Source organism: Lipotes vexillifer, unplaced genomic scaffold (assembly GCF_000442215.2).
Source record: "Lipotes vexillifer unplaced genomic scaffold, Lipotes_vexillifer_v1.1 scaffold168, whole genome shotgun sequence".
Classification (NCBI taxonomy): Eukaryota; Metazoa; Chordata; class Mammalia; order Artiodactyla; family Lipotidae; genus Lipotes; species Lipotes vexillifer.
Window position 1 is genome coordinate 2,490,835 of NW_006773947.1, and position 17,395 is coordinate 2,508,229.

The 17,395-nt window shown below is 36.8% G+C and overlaps 1 protein-coding gene across 1 annotated transcript in view; it reads right to left on the bottom strand.

Moving 5' to 3' along the window:
* The window catches only part of RBBP8 (RB binding protein 8, endonuclease), a 77,889-nt gene that overhangs the window by 11,554 nt on the left and 48,940 nt on the right, over window positions 1-17,395 (bottom strand). The window contains exons 8-15 of the mRNA XM_007448606.1: window positions 16,336-16,421; window positions 14,715-14,824; window positions 12,751-13,627; window positions 12,542-12,668; window positions 11,525-11,613; window positions 10,497-10,608; window positions 10,047-10,048; window positions 951-1,110 (exon numbers count right to left, since the gene is read on the bottom strand). Coding sequence (XP_007448668.1) covers window positions 951-1,110; window positions 10,047-10,048; window positions 10,497-10,608; window positions 11,525-11,613; window positions 12,542-12,668; window positions 12,751-13,627; window positions 14,715-14,824; window positions 16,336-16,421 — 1,563 coding nt within the window. The remainder of the gene's footprint in view (window positions 1-950; window positions 1,111-10,046; window positions 10,049-10,496; window positions 10,609-11,524; window positions 11,614-12,541; window positions 12,669-12,750; window positions 13,628-14,714; window positions 14,825-16,335; window positions 16,422-17,395) is intronic.

Below are 17,395 nucleotides of genomic sequence, written 5' to 3' on the forward strand. Positions count from 1 at the left end.
TGGTACGCGGGCCTCTCACTGTCGTGGCCTCTCCTGCTGCGGAGCAGAGGCTCTGGACGTGCAGGCTCAGTGGCCATGGCTCACGGGCCCAGCCGCTCCGCGGCACGTGGGATCTTCCCAGACCGGAGCAGAAAACCGTGTCCCCTGCATCGGCAGGCGGACTCCCAACCACTGCACCACCAGGGAAGCCCAACAGTTGTGAATTTTTATCACGAAATTTGCTTGATCAAGTTTTTGCCATGGACTGAGCAAACAAAAGCATGCTGTTATGTATCTTTGGTTAAGGTCTCATCCTGTGGGCTGTCACTTTAAAAAGCACAAGGAAAACATAATCAAGATAGATTTATACTCAATGCTTTGACTACTGTCATAGCAGAAGTTGTGCTCATTTAAGCCACTATAAAACCACCTTTGCACTAAATTAAAAATTATGACTGTTTTACTCACAGTAAGAAAATGAGACATTTAGCAAGAATTTTAACTAATTTTCAATTCAGATTATCTACTTAAGAGTTTCACTTAGACTGTTCTTTTGATTGCTATCCTACATTATAAATTACTGCTTCTAATAAAACAGATCTGAAGAAGGCAGATATAGTATTTTATCTGGGAAGGTAAAGTATTCAAGCAGGAAACGGGTCTGAATTTTCTGCAAAACTTCCTCTTTTCACTCAATTACAATAATTCACTTAATTATGGTATCACTTAACAAAGAATTTTCTCAAAACTTTTATAAGCTGAGTGAAAGGTTCATAGGAACCCTCTGAACTATTTTTGGTAACTTTTCTATTAATCTAAAATTATCTTTAAAAAAAACTGGAAAAAAATTTATTCAAGAAGCATGAAACTTGGTTAAGACCTCATTAAGCCTCTGTTTAATAAGCATGATGACTTAATTTACTAAACTCAGTGTACTGGAAAAACCATAATTAGAAAGGAAAATGCCTTACAGTTTGGTTTTTTTGTAACAGTTGACGACTCCTCTTCATCTGCTACTTGGGGGAAGCTATCCACCAAACAGGATTCATATTCTTCATGTGTAGTCTGATCAAACATATTTTCCAAGCTATCATTCAGTTTTCTTTCTCCATCTGTGTGAAAGAGCATTGGCTTAGGCAACAAGCAAGCTTTCTGCTTTCTATGTAGACCAATGTGAAACTTGTAGGAACTGCCACAAAATAATTCAGATGTGTGTGAGGCAACAGTAAACCCCAAGCCTGGGTAGTTACTGCACATTTATAAAGGTTTTATGTTATGCCTTCAAATGTCCTTTACTCATGTCCAAGAGAATGCTAGTTTTTGTTACTGTCGTTATGAATGTTAAAAAGTCTTTTTCTATCTGCTCATGTATCAATATAATTCATACTAAACCAAAAGGAACTACCAAAAGGAATGGTGAGGAACAGAAAACACAGCATAATAAATGGTGAAAAATATGAAGTTTAAATAAACTATGTATAAATAACTGACATCAAAATCTCTATAGAGTTTTGTTTACCTGCTTATTTTTCTAATATGGTAGCAAAAAAGTATTTTCTTGCATTATCATTAACACTTGGAAGTTCAGTGTTACAGAAATAATGAATTCAATTCCACATTTGATATGCAAAGTGCTAACTTCATCTTCAGAGTACTAACTACATTTCCATTATATAATTATATTTTTAAAAACACCAGTTTACTAAAAATAGAAACAGATTCAGTTGGCTAACAAATATGACAAAACTGAAGCCTACCAAGATTACTCTATATAAAGTAACTACCACCTCCCCCCATGCAGACTCTCTGGCACCTCACCCCGTTTTATCTTTCCGTAGCACTTGCCATCATCTAGCATACCATACTTGTTTGTTTCTCCCCTATTACAATGTAAGCTCCACGAGGTAGGTACTTTTGTTCTGTTCACTATTATCTCCAATTCCTGATACAGAACTGTGTCTTGATAATTACTGAATTATTAAACATTTGTTCATTTTTCATTTTGAGGGTCAAATCTGTAAGTAAAAATAACTTCTATGCGCCAGGCAGTATGCTAGGCATTCCCAAAGCATTCTGTGTATGCTGTTAGTAAATCACAATAAGTTAATGATTTATTTGTTTGCGGGTCAGACTTCTGATTGTAAAGTGCTTGAGGACAGAGACCATATCCTTATTGATCTTTCTATCATAGCATCTACTAAGTCTAACACAGAGTAGAGATATAAAAATCAGTTTTTGACTTGAAATAGTAGTAATTGGGAGTTTAATGGTATGCTTCATCTTTAACCAATTCTAAGTATGAAAAAGATCTACTTTATGGGTAAAATGGGCAGACTGTTTTTTTCCAAGTATGGGCTCAACAATATCTCCTATTCCATTTGCTGTTCTTATAATGTGATCTTGGAACTCCTCCTACTGAGCAACTTCTGAGTCCAGATCATAAAAATACCATGCACTTCTACCTTGCTCTCTGGGGATGCTCACTCTGGGAACCTAGTGTCCAAGTAATAAGGAAGCTCAAACTAACCCATGTGGAAAGACTATATGGAGAAGCCCTGAGACTGAATAAGAAGAGAGAGAGATGTGAAGTACCTCCCATCTGTCTAGCCCTCTGCTGTTCCGGCTCGAGCCACCATCTGTCTATGACTGCATGAGACCTGGAGATAGAACCACCCAGCCCAGACCTTCCTGAATTCCTGAGGCACAGAAACTATGAAAGATAAGAAAATGGTTGTTGTTCTAATCCTCTAAATTACTGGAATGACTTATTTTTCAGCAATAGTACAACACCTTAGTCAAAATTATCTAGGTAATTTTAGCTTAAGTCCTAGTTAAACTCATTAGTTTAAGTTCTAGTTTCACCTCCATCTGATACTTGCTTCAAATATATGTGGGAAACTATCATCTTCTTAGATTAACTACATAAATTTGAAGCCAAAGTTGTCATCCTTTGTTTTTGCCTTTTCTACAAAACTGAGGAAAACATTATCAGGAACTGGTCCCAGGAAAAAACTAATCTTAAAAGCAAAGTCATCTTCTTAAGAAGAAAGTTATTTAAGCGTCATTTACTATAAAAAGACAATAAATCACTGTTAAGGTTTACTTTTCTTTTTTTCCAACATCTTTATTGGGGTACAATTGCTCTACAATGGTGGGTTAGCTTCTGCTGTATAACAAAGTGAATCAGCCATATGTATATACATATCCCCATATCCCCTCCCTCTTGTATCTCCCTCCCACCCTCCCTGTCCCACCCCTCTAGGTGGTCACAAAGCACGGAGCTGATCTCCCTGTGCCATGCAGCTGCTTCCCACTAGCTAGCTATTTTACATTTGGTAGTGTATATATGTCCATGTCACTCTCTCACTTTGTCCCAGCTTACCCTTCCCCCTCCCCGTGTCCTCAAGTCCATTCTCTACGTCTGCATCTTTATTCCTGTCCTGATCCCAGGTCCTTCAGAACGTTTTCTTTTTTTTAAGATTCCATATATATGTTAGCATACGGGATTTGTTTTTCTCCTTGTGACTTACTTCACTCTGTATGACAGACTCAAGGTCCATCCACCTCACTACAAATAACTCAGTTTCGTTTCTTTTTATGCCTGAGTAATATTCCATTGTATATATGTGCCACATCTTCTTTATCCATTCATCTGCTGATGGACACTTAGGTTGGTCCCATGTCCTGGCTATTGTAAATAGAGCTGCAATGAACATTGTGGTACATGACTCTTCTTGAATTACGGTTTTCTCAGGGTATATGCCCAGTAGGGATTGCTGGGTCGTATGGTAGTTCTATTTTTAGTTTTTTAAGGAACCTCCATACTGTTCTCCACAGTGGCTATATCAATTTATATTCCCACCAACAGTGTAAGAGGGTCCCTTTTCTCCACATCCTCTCCAGCATTTATTGTTTGTAGATTTTTTGACGATGGCCATTCTGACTGGTGGGAGGTGATACCTCATTGTACTTTTGATTTGCATTTCTCTAATGATTAGTGATGTTGAGCATCCTTTCATGTGTTTGTTGGCAATCTGTATATCTTCTTGGGAGAAATGTCTATTTAGGTCTTCTGCCCAATTTTGGATTGGATTGTTTGTTTTTTTGATATTGAGCTGCTTGTGTAATTTGGAGATTAATCCTTTGTTACTTGCTTCGTTTGCAAATATTTTCTCCCATTCTGAGGGTTGTCTTTTCGTCTTGTTTATGATTTCCTTTGCTGTGCAAAAGTTTTTAAGTTTCATTAGGTCCCATTTGTTTATTTTTGTTTTTATTTCCCTTTCTCTAGGAGGTGGGTCAAAAAGGATCTTGCTGTGATTTATGTCATACAGTGTTCTGCCTATGATTTCCTCTAAGAGTTTTATAGTATCTGGCCTTACATTTAGGTCTTTAATCCATTTTGAGTTTATTTTTGTGTATGGTGTTAGGGAGCGTTCTAATTTCATTCTTTTATATGTAGCTGTCCAGTTTTCCCAGCACCACTTATTGAAGAGGCTGTCTTTTCTCCATTGTATACTCTTGCCTCCTATATAAAAAATAAGGTGGGGCTTCCCTGGTGGTGCAGTGGTTGAGAGTCCGCCTGACGATGCAAGGGACACGGGTTCGTGCCCCGGTGCGGGAAGATCCCACATGTCGCGAAGCGGCTGGGCCCGTGAGCCATGGCCGCTGAGCCCGCGTGTCCAGAGCCTGTGCTCCGCAACGGGAGAGGCCACAACAGTGAGAGGCCTGCATACCACAAAAAAATAAAAATAATAATAATAAGGTGATCATATGTGCGTGTGTTTATCTCTGGGCTTTCTATCCTGTTCCACTGATCTATATTTCTGTTTTTGTGCCAATACCATATCGTCTTGATTACTGTAGCTTTGTAGTATAGTCTGAAGTCAGGGAGCCTGATTCCTCCAGCTCTGTTTTTCTTTCTCAAGATTGTTTTGGCTATTCAGGGTCTTTTGTTGTTTCCATACAAATTGTGAAATTTTTTGTTCTAGTTCTGTGAACAATGTCATTGGTAGTTTGACAGGGATTGGTAGATTGCTTTGGTTAGTATAGTCATTCACAATGTTGATTCTTCCAAGAACATGGTATATCTCTCCATCTGTCTGTATCGTCTTTAATCAGTGTCTTAGCATAGTTTTCTGCATACAGGTCTTTTGTCTCCTCTTCTTTTTGTTGCAATGGTAAACGGGATTGTTTCCTTAATTTCTCTTTCAGATTTTTCATTGTTAGTGTATAGGAATGCAAGAGATTTCTGTGCATTAATTCTGTATCCTGCTACTTTACCAAATTCATTGATTAGCTCTAGTAGTTTTCGGGTAGCATCTTTAGGATTCTCTACGTATAGTATGTCATCTGCAAACAGTGACAGTTTTACTTCTTCTTTTCCGATTTGGATTCCTTTTATTTCTTTTTCTTCTCTGATTGCTGTGGCTAAAACTACCAAAACTATGTTGAATAATGGTGGTGAGAGTGGACAACCTTGTTTTTTTCCTGATCTTAGTGGAAATGGTTTCAGTTTTTCACAATTGAGAATGATGTTGGCTGTGGGTTTGTCATATATGGCCTTTATTATGTTGAGGTTAAGTTCCCTCTACGCCTACTTTCTGGAGGGTTTGATCATAAATGGGTGTTGAATTTTGTTGAAAGCTTTTTCTGCATCTGCTGAGATGATCATATGGTTTTTCTCCTTCAGTTTGTTAATATGGTTTATCACACTGATTGATTTCCGTATATTGAAGAATCCTTGCATTCCTGGGATAAACCCCACTTGATCATGGTGTATGATCCTTTTAATGTGCTGTTGGATTCTGTTTGCTAGTTTTTTGTTGAGGATTTTTGCATCTATGTTCATCGGTGATATCGGCCTGTATTCTTTTTTTTTAACATCTTTGTCTGGTTTTGCTATCAGGGTGATGGTGGCCTCACAGAATGAGTTTGGGAGTGTTCCTCCCTCTGCTATATTTTTGAAGAGTTTGAGAAGGATAGGTGTTATCTCTTCTCTAAATATTTGATCGAATTCACCTGTGAAGCCATCTGGTCCTGGGCTTTTGTTTGTTGGAAGATTTTTAATCACAGTTTCAATTTCAGTGCTTGTGACTGGTCTGTTTATATTTTCTACTTCTTCCTGGTTCAGTCTCGGTGAAGGTTGTGCTTTTCTAAGAATTTGTCCATTTCTTCCAGGTTGTCCACTTTATTGGCATATAGGTGCTTGCAGTAATCTCCCATGATCCTTTTATTTCTGCAGTGACAGTTGTTACTTCTCCTTTTTCATTTCTAATTCTGTTGCTTAGAGTCTTCTCCCTTTTTATTCTTGATGAGTCTGGCTAAAGGTTTATCAATTTTGTTTATCTTCTAAAAGAACCATCTTTAATTTTATTGATCTTTACTGTCATTTCCTTCATTTCCTTTTATTTCTGATCTGATCTTTATGATTTCTTTCCTTCTGCTAACTTTGGGTTTTTTTTGTTCTTTCTCTAATTGCTTTAGGTGTAAGGTTAGGTTGTTTATTTGAGATTTTTCTTGTTTCTTGAAGTAGGATTGTATTGCTATAAACTTCCCTCTTAGAACTGCTTTTGCTGCGTCCCATAGGTTTTGGATTGTCGTGTTTTCATTGTCATTTGTTTCTAGGTATTTTTTGATTTCCTCTTTCATTTCTTCAGTGCTCTCTTGGTTATTTAGTAGCATATTGTTTAGCCTCCATGTGTTTGTAATTTTTCCAGATTTTTTTTTTCCAGTAATTGATATCTAGTCTCATAGCGTTGTGGTCAGAAAAGATACTTGATACAATTTCAATCTTCTTAAATTTACCAAGGCTTGATTTGTGACCCAAGATATGGTCAATCCTGGAGAATGTTCCATGAGCACTTGAGAAGAAAGTGTATTCTGTTGTTTTTTGGTAGAATGTCCTATAAATATCAGTTAAGTCCATATTGTTTTATATGTCATTTAAAGCTTGTGTTTCCTTATTTATTTTCATTTTGGATGATCTGTCCATTGGTGAAAGAGGGGTGTTAAACATCCCCTACTATTATTGTGTTACTGTTTATCTCCCCTCTCATGGTTGTTAGCATTTGCCTTATGTACTGAGGTGCTCCTATGTTGGGTGCATAAATATTTACAATTGTTATATCTTCATCTTGGATTGATCTGTTGATCATTATGTAGTGTCCTTCTTTGTCTCTTGTAACAGTCTTTAAAGTCTATATTGTCTGATATGAGAATTGCTACTTCAGCTTTCTTTTGATTTCCATTTGCATGGAATATCTTTTTCCATCCCCTCACTTTCTGTCTGTATGTGTCCCTAGGTCTGAAATGGGTCTCTTGTAGACAGCATATATATGAGTCTTGTTTTTGTATCCATTCAGCCAGTGTATGTCTTTTGGTTGGAGCATTTAATCCATTTACATTTAAGGTAGTTATCAATGTGTATGTTCCTATTACCATTTTCTTAATTGTTTTGGGTTTGTTATTGTAGGTGTTTTCCTTCTCTTGTGTTTCCTGCCTACAGAAATTCCTTTAGCATTTGTTGTAAAGCTGGTTTGGTGGTGCTGAATTCTCTTAGCGTTTGCTTGTCTGTAAAGGCTTTAATTTCTCTGTCAAATCCGAATGATATCCTTGCTGGGTAGAGTAATCTTGGTTGTAGGTTTTTTCCTTTCATGCTGTATGTCCTGCAGCACCCTTCTGGACTGCAGAGTTTCTGCTGAAAGATCAGCTGTTAACCTTATGGGGATTCCCTTGTATGTTATTTGTTGCTTTTCCCTTGCTGCTTTTAATATTTTTTCTTTGTATTTAATTTTTGATAGTTTGATTAATATGTGTCTTGCTGTGTTCTCCTTGGATGTATCCTGTATGGGACTCTGTGCTTCCTGGACTTGACTATTTCCTTTCCCATATTAGGTAAGTTTTCAAGTATAATCTCTTCAAATATTTTCTCAGTCCCTTTCTTTTTCTCTTCTTCTTCTGGGACCCCTATAATTCAAATGTTGCTGCGTTTTATGTTGTCCCAGAGGTTTCTGAGGCTGTCCTCAATTCTTTTCTTTCTTTTTTCTTTATTCTGCTCTGTGGTAGTTATTTCTACTATTTTATCTTTCAGGTCACTTATCTGTTCTGCTGCCTCAGTTATTCTGCTATTGATTCCTTCTAGAGAATTTTTAATTTCATTCACTGTGTTGTTCATCATTGTTTGTTTGCTCTTGAGTTCTAGGTCCTTGTTACACGTTTCTTGTAATTTTCTCCACTCTATTTCCAAGATTTTCGATCATCTTTACTATCATTACTCTGAATTCTTTTTTCAGGTAGACTGCCTATTTTCTCTTCATTTGTTTGGTTGGGTGGGGTTTTACCTTGCTCCTTCATCTGCTGTGTTTCTCTTTTTTGTTTAACTTACTGTGTTTGGGGTTTGCAGGCTGCAGGTTCGTAGTTCCCGTTGTTTTTGGTGTCTGCCCCCAGTGGGTAAGGTTGGTTCTGTGTGTTGTGTAGGCTTCCTGGTGGAGGGGACTGGTGCCTGTGTTCTGGTGGATGAGGCTGGATCTTGTCTTTCTGGTGGGTAGGATTGTGTCTAGTAGTGTTTTTTGGGGTCTGTGAACTTAGCATGATTTCAGGCAGCCTCTCTGCTAATGGGTGGGGTTGTGTTCCTGTCTTGCTAGTTGTTTGGCATGGGGTGTCCAGCACTAGAGGCTGCGGCCGTTGAGTGGAGGTGGGTCTTAGCATTGAGACGAAGACCTCTGGGAGGGCTCTCGCCAACTGATATTACGTGGGGCCGGGAGGTCTCTGGTGAACCAGTGTCCTGAACTTGGCTCTTCCACCTCAGAGGCTCAGGCCTGACAGCCTGCTAGAGCACCAAGACCCTGTCAGCCACATGGCAGGAGAAGGTGGGCCATGAGTTGGGTGTCAGCCACTGCCCAGTTGTGGCTCTGTCACAGCTGTCTCCAAAGGTCACCTAGATACACTGGGTTATTCCCCCCTTCCTCAGAGCTTGCACATGCCTGTCTGGGATTTGTAGATGTCCTCCTGATACTCTTCACTGAAATACCTTTTATTCATGGTAGTGAGAGATATGCTAATAGTGTTGGTCTCTTCAGTTCAGAGACTGGGACAGTCTGAGCCTTCATGTGGCCAAGTCAGGAGCAGCTGGCCAACGGTCCCAAAGTGATAACATGTCAGATTCCAAAAAGGCTTTCTGCAGCACCCAAGCAGTAGTCCCAAGCAGCTGCTCAGCTGCAGCACTCTGACCGGGGAACTCGGTGGGACCCTCAAACGAGGATTTCTGCCAGCCATAGAGCCTAACTTGCCCACCCAGGCAAGGAGCTGAGGAGAGCATCTTCCGGCCCCGTCTCACCAGAGGGGCGGACACCTGGTTAAGGTTTACTTTTAATAGGTACTGTCCTCTCAACGTAGGCAGCCAGGTACTTTGATTGTATGGATATCATTACTCAAGAACACAGAATTAAGGCAAAGGCTATTAAAATTTTCTCTCACTTACTGCATTTGGGGCAGCAAGAGATAAGGTGTTTCTTAAGAAGCAAGGATAAGACTGGCTGTTTTACTACTGGGCCCTAAGCAGGTAGACTAGAGAATATTCAGCAGAAGATGCACACACAGTCTGAATGTCCTCAATTCTAAGAGACGATCATTGGAAAAGGCCTCTGCTTTTAGCCCTGCATCCTCACGTGGCAGGTCCTAACTCTTTAACACAGAAGGGTGATGAATGTCAACTATTTCCAGTCTAGTTGATCTCATGTCATATGCCTCTGTAGTTAGGAATGTTGCTAAGGTGGTGCCAAATGAAATCCTTCCATTGTTCCCACCTCTTTCAGAAAATCAAGGCTTTAGATGAAGAATTAACAGTTTCTCACTACAAAGGGCTGCAGACTCCTAGTTTTGCCAAATCTCCTTTTCTATAGAAGTAGACTATGGCAGAGTCACTCACTCATCATATACACTATCATTCTTAGTTTACTGCTAATTTGCAAATCTATACTAATACCTCTCAGTGGAATCCTCCTTTTTTCCTTACCAAATTGCTTTGGAAAATAGTATTTCTAAAACAGGACTCTCAAGATTCCCTTTACACCTTTTATAAAAAAAAATTATCTAAACCAGGGATCAGGAAACTTTTTCTTAAAGGGTCAGACAGTAAATATTTTAGGCCTGTGGGGCCATAAGGTCTCTGCAGAAACTACTCAGCTCTGCTGCTGTGTTCAACAAGCAGCCGTAGGCAATAAATAAGTGAGTGAGGCTGTGTTCCAGTAAAACTTTACTTACAAAACTGGTAGCTGGCTGCAGTTTGCTGACCCCTGGAATTCTTTTAGAAATAAGAATTATTTTTACTAAAGATTTTTTTCCTGAAATATTGACACTAAGCTTTACTAAAGAGGAATCTAGTATTATGAGAACAGGGGGGAAAAAAAACTAGTTTATGGTGAAGAGGTCACTTATACTCATCAGTGCAATGGTATGTCTATAAACTTCCCTCCACATTTGTATTAAAATTTTTAAAAAAAATCAAATCTTACTTGGACTTCTTTCTCCCTTCTGCTCTTGATTCTTCATTTTTAAAAGCATAGTTTCACTAACCAATGTACAGTCCATGTCCACTGTCTCTCCTCCTGCTAATCTTGACTGACTGCCATCCTGAATAAATATTTAAAAATTCAAAATTTTAACAATCATTCCTTTACGTCCTAATATTTACTTTTTTGGGGGGGTGGGGTAAAATATACATAACATAAATGTTACCATTTTCATCATTTTTAAGTGTACACTTACATTTCAGTAGCATTAACTAATATTTACTTTTACCCTTTAGGAATATAGATACATTTAGGTTTAAATGCCTATAAACCATTTTTAGCTTTGATATACAAGCATCGTCTCTCAAGCCTAGGAAAAGGACTGCTGCCAAGCATGAGAGAACTATGTGTTACCACGATCCCTGGAGCTTCCTTTCTTCCCTAATCTGCTTCACAGAAATGAACATCAATGTACACTAAGAACAAAAGTTCACAAGTCAAATTTGATTTCTTAATGGATACTTATTACTCTAGCAACTGTTACGTACTTTATTAATATGCTACCAAGTGAAAGAGAACTTTTCAAACTATGAAGAACCTAAATACAAACCAAAAAATTTATTTCTGCTATGAATTTTAATGAAAAAATACACAGTATTTTAAAAATTAGCCAACTGGGAAAAATGAAATTTTTTTTCTTGAAGGTAGATTATTTTAAGTTAATCAAGGCATATGACAGATTATTTTGATAAAAAATAAAACTATTTAAAATATGTAATTAGCATTTTATATTATTTTAAAACTATATTTTTCAGCAAAGTTCTCTAAAGTCAGAAAGTATTATTATTATTACACTTTCAAAAATAGCATAATGTTGGCATAATAAGTGTTATTATTTCGTAGTTTTCTGAATAAATACATGAAGGCTGTAAGAGGTTATGTGATTCCCTCAAGGTCACAGAGTGAGTCAGGACAGCAGGGTGACTAACAATACACTAGAATAACCACATGGGCTTTGGTTCTATTTTCTAACTTACCTTTGTATCTACTACAGTAATATCCATTTTATACTGAGAAAGGTCTGCTCCTGGATCTATACTCCACTGGATGTTTTCAAAGGATACATCTTAAGATAAGGAGAAAAAAATGCACAAATAAAAAAAAATTTTAAAAATTCTCATCACTTTAAAACATTATGGGACCCACAGAATGAGAAAAGTTTTGCAAATCATTTGTCTGATAAAGGACTTGTACCTAGGATATATAAAGAACTGTCACAACTCAATAATAAGACAATTACTCCAATTAAGAATAAGCAAAGGACCTGAATAGACAGTCCTTCAAAGAAGATATACAACTGGCCAGTAAGTACATGAAAAGATGCACAACATCATTAGCCATCAGGGAAAGGCAAATCAAAACCACAACTGAGATATAACTTCACACCCACAGGGTGGCTAGAATCAAAAAGACAGACAGTAACAACTGTTGGTGAGAATGTGGAGAAACTGGAACCCTCAAAATGTGAAGAAACTGGAACCCTCACATGCTGCTGGTGGGAATGTAAAACGTTGTAGCTCCTTTGGAAGAAAGTTAGATAGTTCCTCAAAAGGTTAAACACAGAGTTAGCATATGCAAATGTTTACAGATATACATGTAAATGCAAAGAAAAGGACAGGCTATCTATGGGGTGAGGAACAAGGTTTGGATGATAAATTTCTACTTTTTATATTTTAAAAATCTGTATAGTTTAAATTTTTTAAAGCTTTCTTTTTGTAAAGAAAATAAGAAACAACTACATAGAACTGGTAAATCTATAAAATCACCTATAGAAAGTAGGTATTAAAGATGTCTGTTTTTTCAAAAAGCAGAAGAGCAGGAAAATCACATGTAAAGTGAAACCAATAAAAATTGTGCTATAAACACAGAAACACACAGGGATAAGATATTTTTTCTGAAAATAATTCAGTCTATCCAAAGAATGTACATAATATATTACAATACTCAATTTAAAGTCATTAAAAAAGTAGAAATGCTATTTATAGTGTACATACCTTGGTTGTTTTGTAGAGACTTTGTTTTAGCAATTCTACATGGATTTAACTGAAGAACTGATGCAAGTTCACATGCTCCATGGACTGACCTGGTCTTTATTTTTATAGGCTCACGAGAACCAGCACCCTAAAACAGAAAGAATTATTAACATCTAGGAGAAATCACAAACAACCATTTTAATCAAAATCCTTGAACATTTAACACAAACCTTCACGTCATCAAAAAGATTCTCTGTCTCCAAACTTTCACGTGGACGTAGAGGGATTTTAAAGATAGAATTTTCTTCCTTTATTTGTAACAGTGTTTTATTATCCGGAGATTTATTCAAGGACTGGAGGAGGGACTCCTGTAAACTGCTGGGCTCTTCTGGGGAATCTCTGGTTAACCCACAGCTCCCACTCAAGGCCTTACGGCTTGAGGAAGAACCCTTTGGAACAGGCTTCAAAACCTCATAGAGAGTCACTTGCCTAAATCCGATTTTAGAGTTCTCACTTCCTTGGCTTTTCTCTTGACGCTGAATAGCTGAAAATCGATCAGACAGATCCAGAGGTTTATCCATCACATAGTCTCCATTCATGTAAGAATGACTATCCGGTGGAAAAGGAAAAGCATTTTCTTTATCAAAGGAGGCTTGGGGGCAGCTTACTTCATCTTCACTTTCTTCTTCGATTTTCTTCCTTTTGGTTCGGCCTCCCAGTGATTTCAGGGGTACCACATGTTTATCAGTAACAGTATCTTTAATGTGATCAATACTATCCTGTTCACTTGTATTTTTATTTATAAGCATCTGCTTATTAGAAGATGACTGGTTAGTGATATTCTTCACTTCAGCCCCAATATTATGATGTGTGAAAAGGGCACCATCTTCAGATTTTAATCTAGGTTTCTCTGATCTAGAATTAGAAGTGTTGCTGAAAGGCATTGTTTTCAGATGGTTTTTTTTCCCAGTCTCTAAAAGAGAAGGGGACAAACTTGTATTCAAACCTAAACTACTTTTCACATTAGAGGTAGCTCCAAATACAGGAGATGATACCCGAGTAGTCAATTCTTCTTGAGGGGGAGTCTTTGAATTAGAATCTGAAAATCTAAAAAAATAAAGAGTGGTAAAGCTTTTTTCCTATTAAAGAAATAAGGTAAAAATTAAAAGACAAGCATAATGAGAAAACTTTTGCTAATATACAATTATTAATAGTAAGGTCTTATCCACATTTTAGACGCAGACCATTAATCAAAATTTAAGATACAGTATAGTTGCTGGCTTCTCTTTATTTGGCTGACAAAAAGCAGAGGGAAATGATACAGCAAACCTATCTCAATACAATGATATTCCTATCTATAAATATTTTTCCTAAGTAACTTAAATAAATTCACTATATAATAAAATCATATTTTAGTAAATCCCACTGGGGACCCAAATTCTTTTGCTGTTACGAAATCTTATCATGAGTAACTCCAAGAAACAAAATTCTTATACTACAGAATTGAACATAACTCAAGACCCAGACTGCCTGTAGCAGAGGAGACAGCTGTGGTAGTAGAAAGAGCATTAGGGTTAAGTTTGAAGACGTGGAATGGCTAAGAGCTCTGACTCTCATACTTAATAGTTGTGTGGTCTTAAAAAGACATTTAACCTTTGTGAAGCTGCATTTTTGTTGACTGTAAAAAATGGGGGTAATAAAACCTACTTTAATGAGTTACTATGATGACAAATTAAATGTGATATATGTATCTAATACTGAAAGCTCTTTTAAAAAGCAAAGTGCCACATAAATATAGGTACTGTTAGTTAAGGGATGTTCTGAAATTAGTAAAAACAAGATATATCCCAACCTTGGAAGCTCATCTGAACTAATAATGGATTTCATAAAATGTCCAGTTTTTGAAAATACAAACCCAGAAGGGATGATGGGATCTTTAAAGGAGATAAGGCTGGGACCTCTTAAGTACTCCTTGATAGAAGTACAGAAAGAATCTAAAAGTAATATCCATCTCTCTACATTAACACAAAAAGCCCTCAATTGGTCATAAACTGGGGAAAATATTTCTTTTAAGTAAAAATTAATACAACCAGAATAACAAGCTGAGGGAGAGAAACAGTTTAAATATATGGAACTCACTGTAATGGAATTTCATTGACAGTTTGTAAGTTTTTACCGAAGAGCCCCAAATTACCTTAAACTATCTTCACTGTTTCTTCTAGATTCCTCAAAAGGTTTTTTGTGATCTCCTTCCAGACAGTGGTAGAGCTCATCACCAAGAGGGCTCATAGGACCTCGAGATTCCTTCAATAATAAAATATAAAGTACATAAATACAATGGAAGATTATTAATTCTCTTTTTTTTTTTTTGGCCGTGCCACACAGCATGTGGGATCTTAGTTCCCTGACCAGGGATCAAACCCGTGCCCCCTGCAGTGGAAGTGTGGAGTCTTAACCACTGGACTGCCAGGGTAGTCCCAAGATTATTTATTCTTAAAAAGGAATGAAATACTGATACACGTTATGATGTGGATGAGGCTAAGTGAAAGACGCCAGACTCAAAAGCCACATATATGATCCCATTTATATATGAATTATTCAGAACAGGTGAATTCATAAGGACAGAAAGCAGACTGGTGGTTGCCAATTCCAAAAAAAAAGATTAGTTAGAGTAGAGGAAGGGAAGAGAGATGACTGATCATACTTATAGGAGACAAATTTATAAGGATCCTTTAGAAAGCCGTGCTTCCCGAACTTTAACATGCATACAAATCAACTGAGGATCTTGTAAAAATATAAGTTCTCTTTCAGTAAGGTCTGGGGTTAGGTTTGAGATTTTCTATCTCTAACAAATTTCCAAGGATGCAGATGCTGTCGGCCTGTGGATCACACTTTGAGCAGGTCTTTAGAGATCAGTTCCCTTACTAGATTTGGTGTCTAAACTACTGACTTGCCAGGTTTATGGGCAGGACGGAATTAAAAACCATTAAAACATTTAAAGTTCAAAGGGTAAAAACTACCCACCATCACTTGAAGAGAGATTTAAAACTAGAAAGGACCAAAAAAAAAAAAAAAAATTCAAATGCAGTGAAAAACCAATTCAATGGTTTGAATATACATTTACATATATTAAATGTATCTTCAATATATACATTTACTGACTAAAGCAAAAGAATAGTTTTAAAGCTGTACCAAAATGAAACTTCCCTAAGACTGAAGAATTCAAGGTTTCCATTTTTTAGGGATCAATTAAGAAAAAAAGTAAATGTGTCTGATGGAAGGAAGAACTAAAACAATGAAAAGAAAATCATGGGGTCAATTTCTGACTCAATTCCTAAAGATTTGGTCTAATTGGACTGGCATTTATAAGGACAAAGATGAATTAAAGGATCTATAGTAGACCCAAGAATTCAGACTATCTTCCAAATCAAAGCCTGGTTTAAAGGATGTTGAAAAGATCCAATAAATTCTGAAATCAACCTAAAGGTTTAAGACTTTTCTTAAAGTCTTCTCTTAGTTGGAATAGGGTAGGGAGGAGAGGGGGAGAGGGAAGAGGGTTGCTAAATCCTCTAAGTCATATAAATTTTGATTCAACCCACAACCTATATATCCTAAGAATTCTAAAGATTCTAGATTTCTGCGACTGCCTGGGGTGAATAATATAAATGGGCTTTTCTAGTCACATCAATTTTTGTTCTAGGCCTTTATCCAATAATCTTTGGATAAAATAATTTTTCTCTTGCTCAATTCTCGAAAAACTGACCTCAAAAGACACTAATTAACTCATATTATCACCAAAGTAAACAATTACTTACAGACTCATCTTGAACAGTAAGTCCAAGTGTTTCAGCAACAACTGTAGCTAAATTATCAGGAGGATAACTGCTTTTTCCATGTGTATCTAAGTTTAAAAAAAAAAACAAAACAAATTATACAACTGTAGAAACTAGACGTATGAAAAAATACGTAAAAGGAAAGAAAAAGCTCAAAGGACCACTTTACAAAACGGCACTGAACAATTTTTAAAATTCTATGTCCAAAATATCTACTATAAATTGCAATAAGTTGCAGGTATCTAGCATCTACACTTGCCAAACTTTTTCAGCTAGTTTTCTATTTTTCCTAAATGAACTGAATGTTAACAGGTATTTTTCTTATTTCCACTGGAAAAAAAAATCATAAAAAACATATAATTAAATGGAGTTCTTGTGATACAAGACACAGCATGAATATCAAACCGTATTTATATAGTAACCTTTCATGAAAACACTCATGAGAGTTTCACTTCATGAAAACTCTCACAGTGCAAGAGATTTTCAGCATTGCATAATTTTCAAGTTTTAAGCTAACACATATTTATACAGAATTCACCTGTGTTCAAATATTTTATAAAGTTTTATGTATACAGAGTTTCAATAAGTCAACAAGTATTTATGTAGCACATACTAGGTTTCACGCATTGTGCTACAAAGAGAAAAGGTTGTCCTCAAGGAGCTTATGGGCTGCTATAGTTGAAAGGTAAAAAGAAAATTGCAATAAAATGTGATAAACATTAAAGGTACATAAAAGGGGTCATTTAAACACAGAGCAAGGACTCCTAAATTTGCCTTGAGAAAACAAGGAAAGCTCACCAAGTGTTGACTAAGCTGACCCTTGAGAGAAAAAGGAATTAAACTGGGCTGGGGGCAGAGAGGATTCTAGGTATGTGGAAGGTGTGATATGTGAAACAAAACTGCATGTTCAGGCAACTAACTACATGTGGTTCAACTGCTGGAAATCAAAGTGTAAAAGATAAAATGGTAGTTAGGACATGAGCGCAGACAGGTTGATAAGGGATCAGATTATGCTAAACAATTTAAAATTTATCCTGTAGAC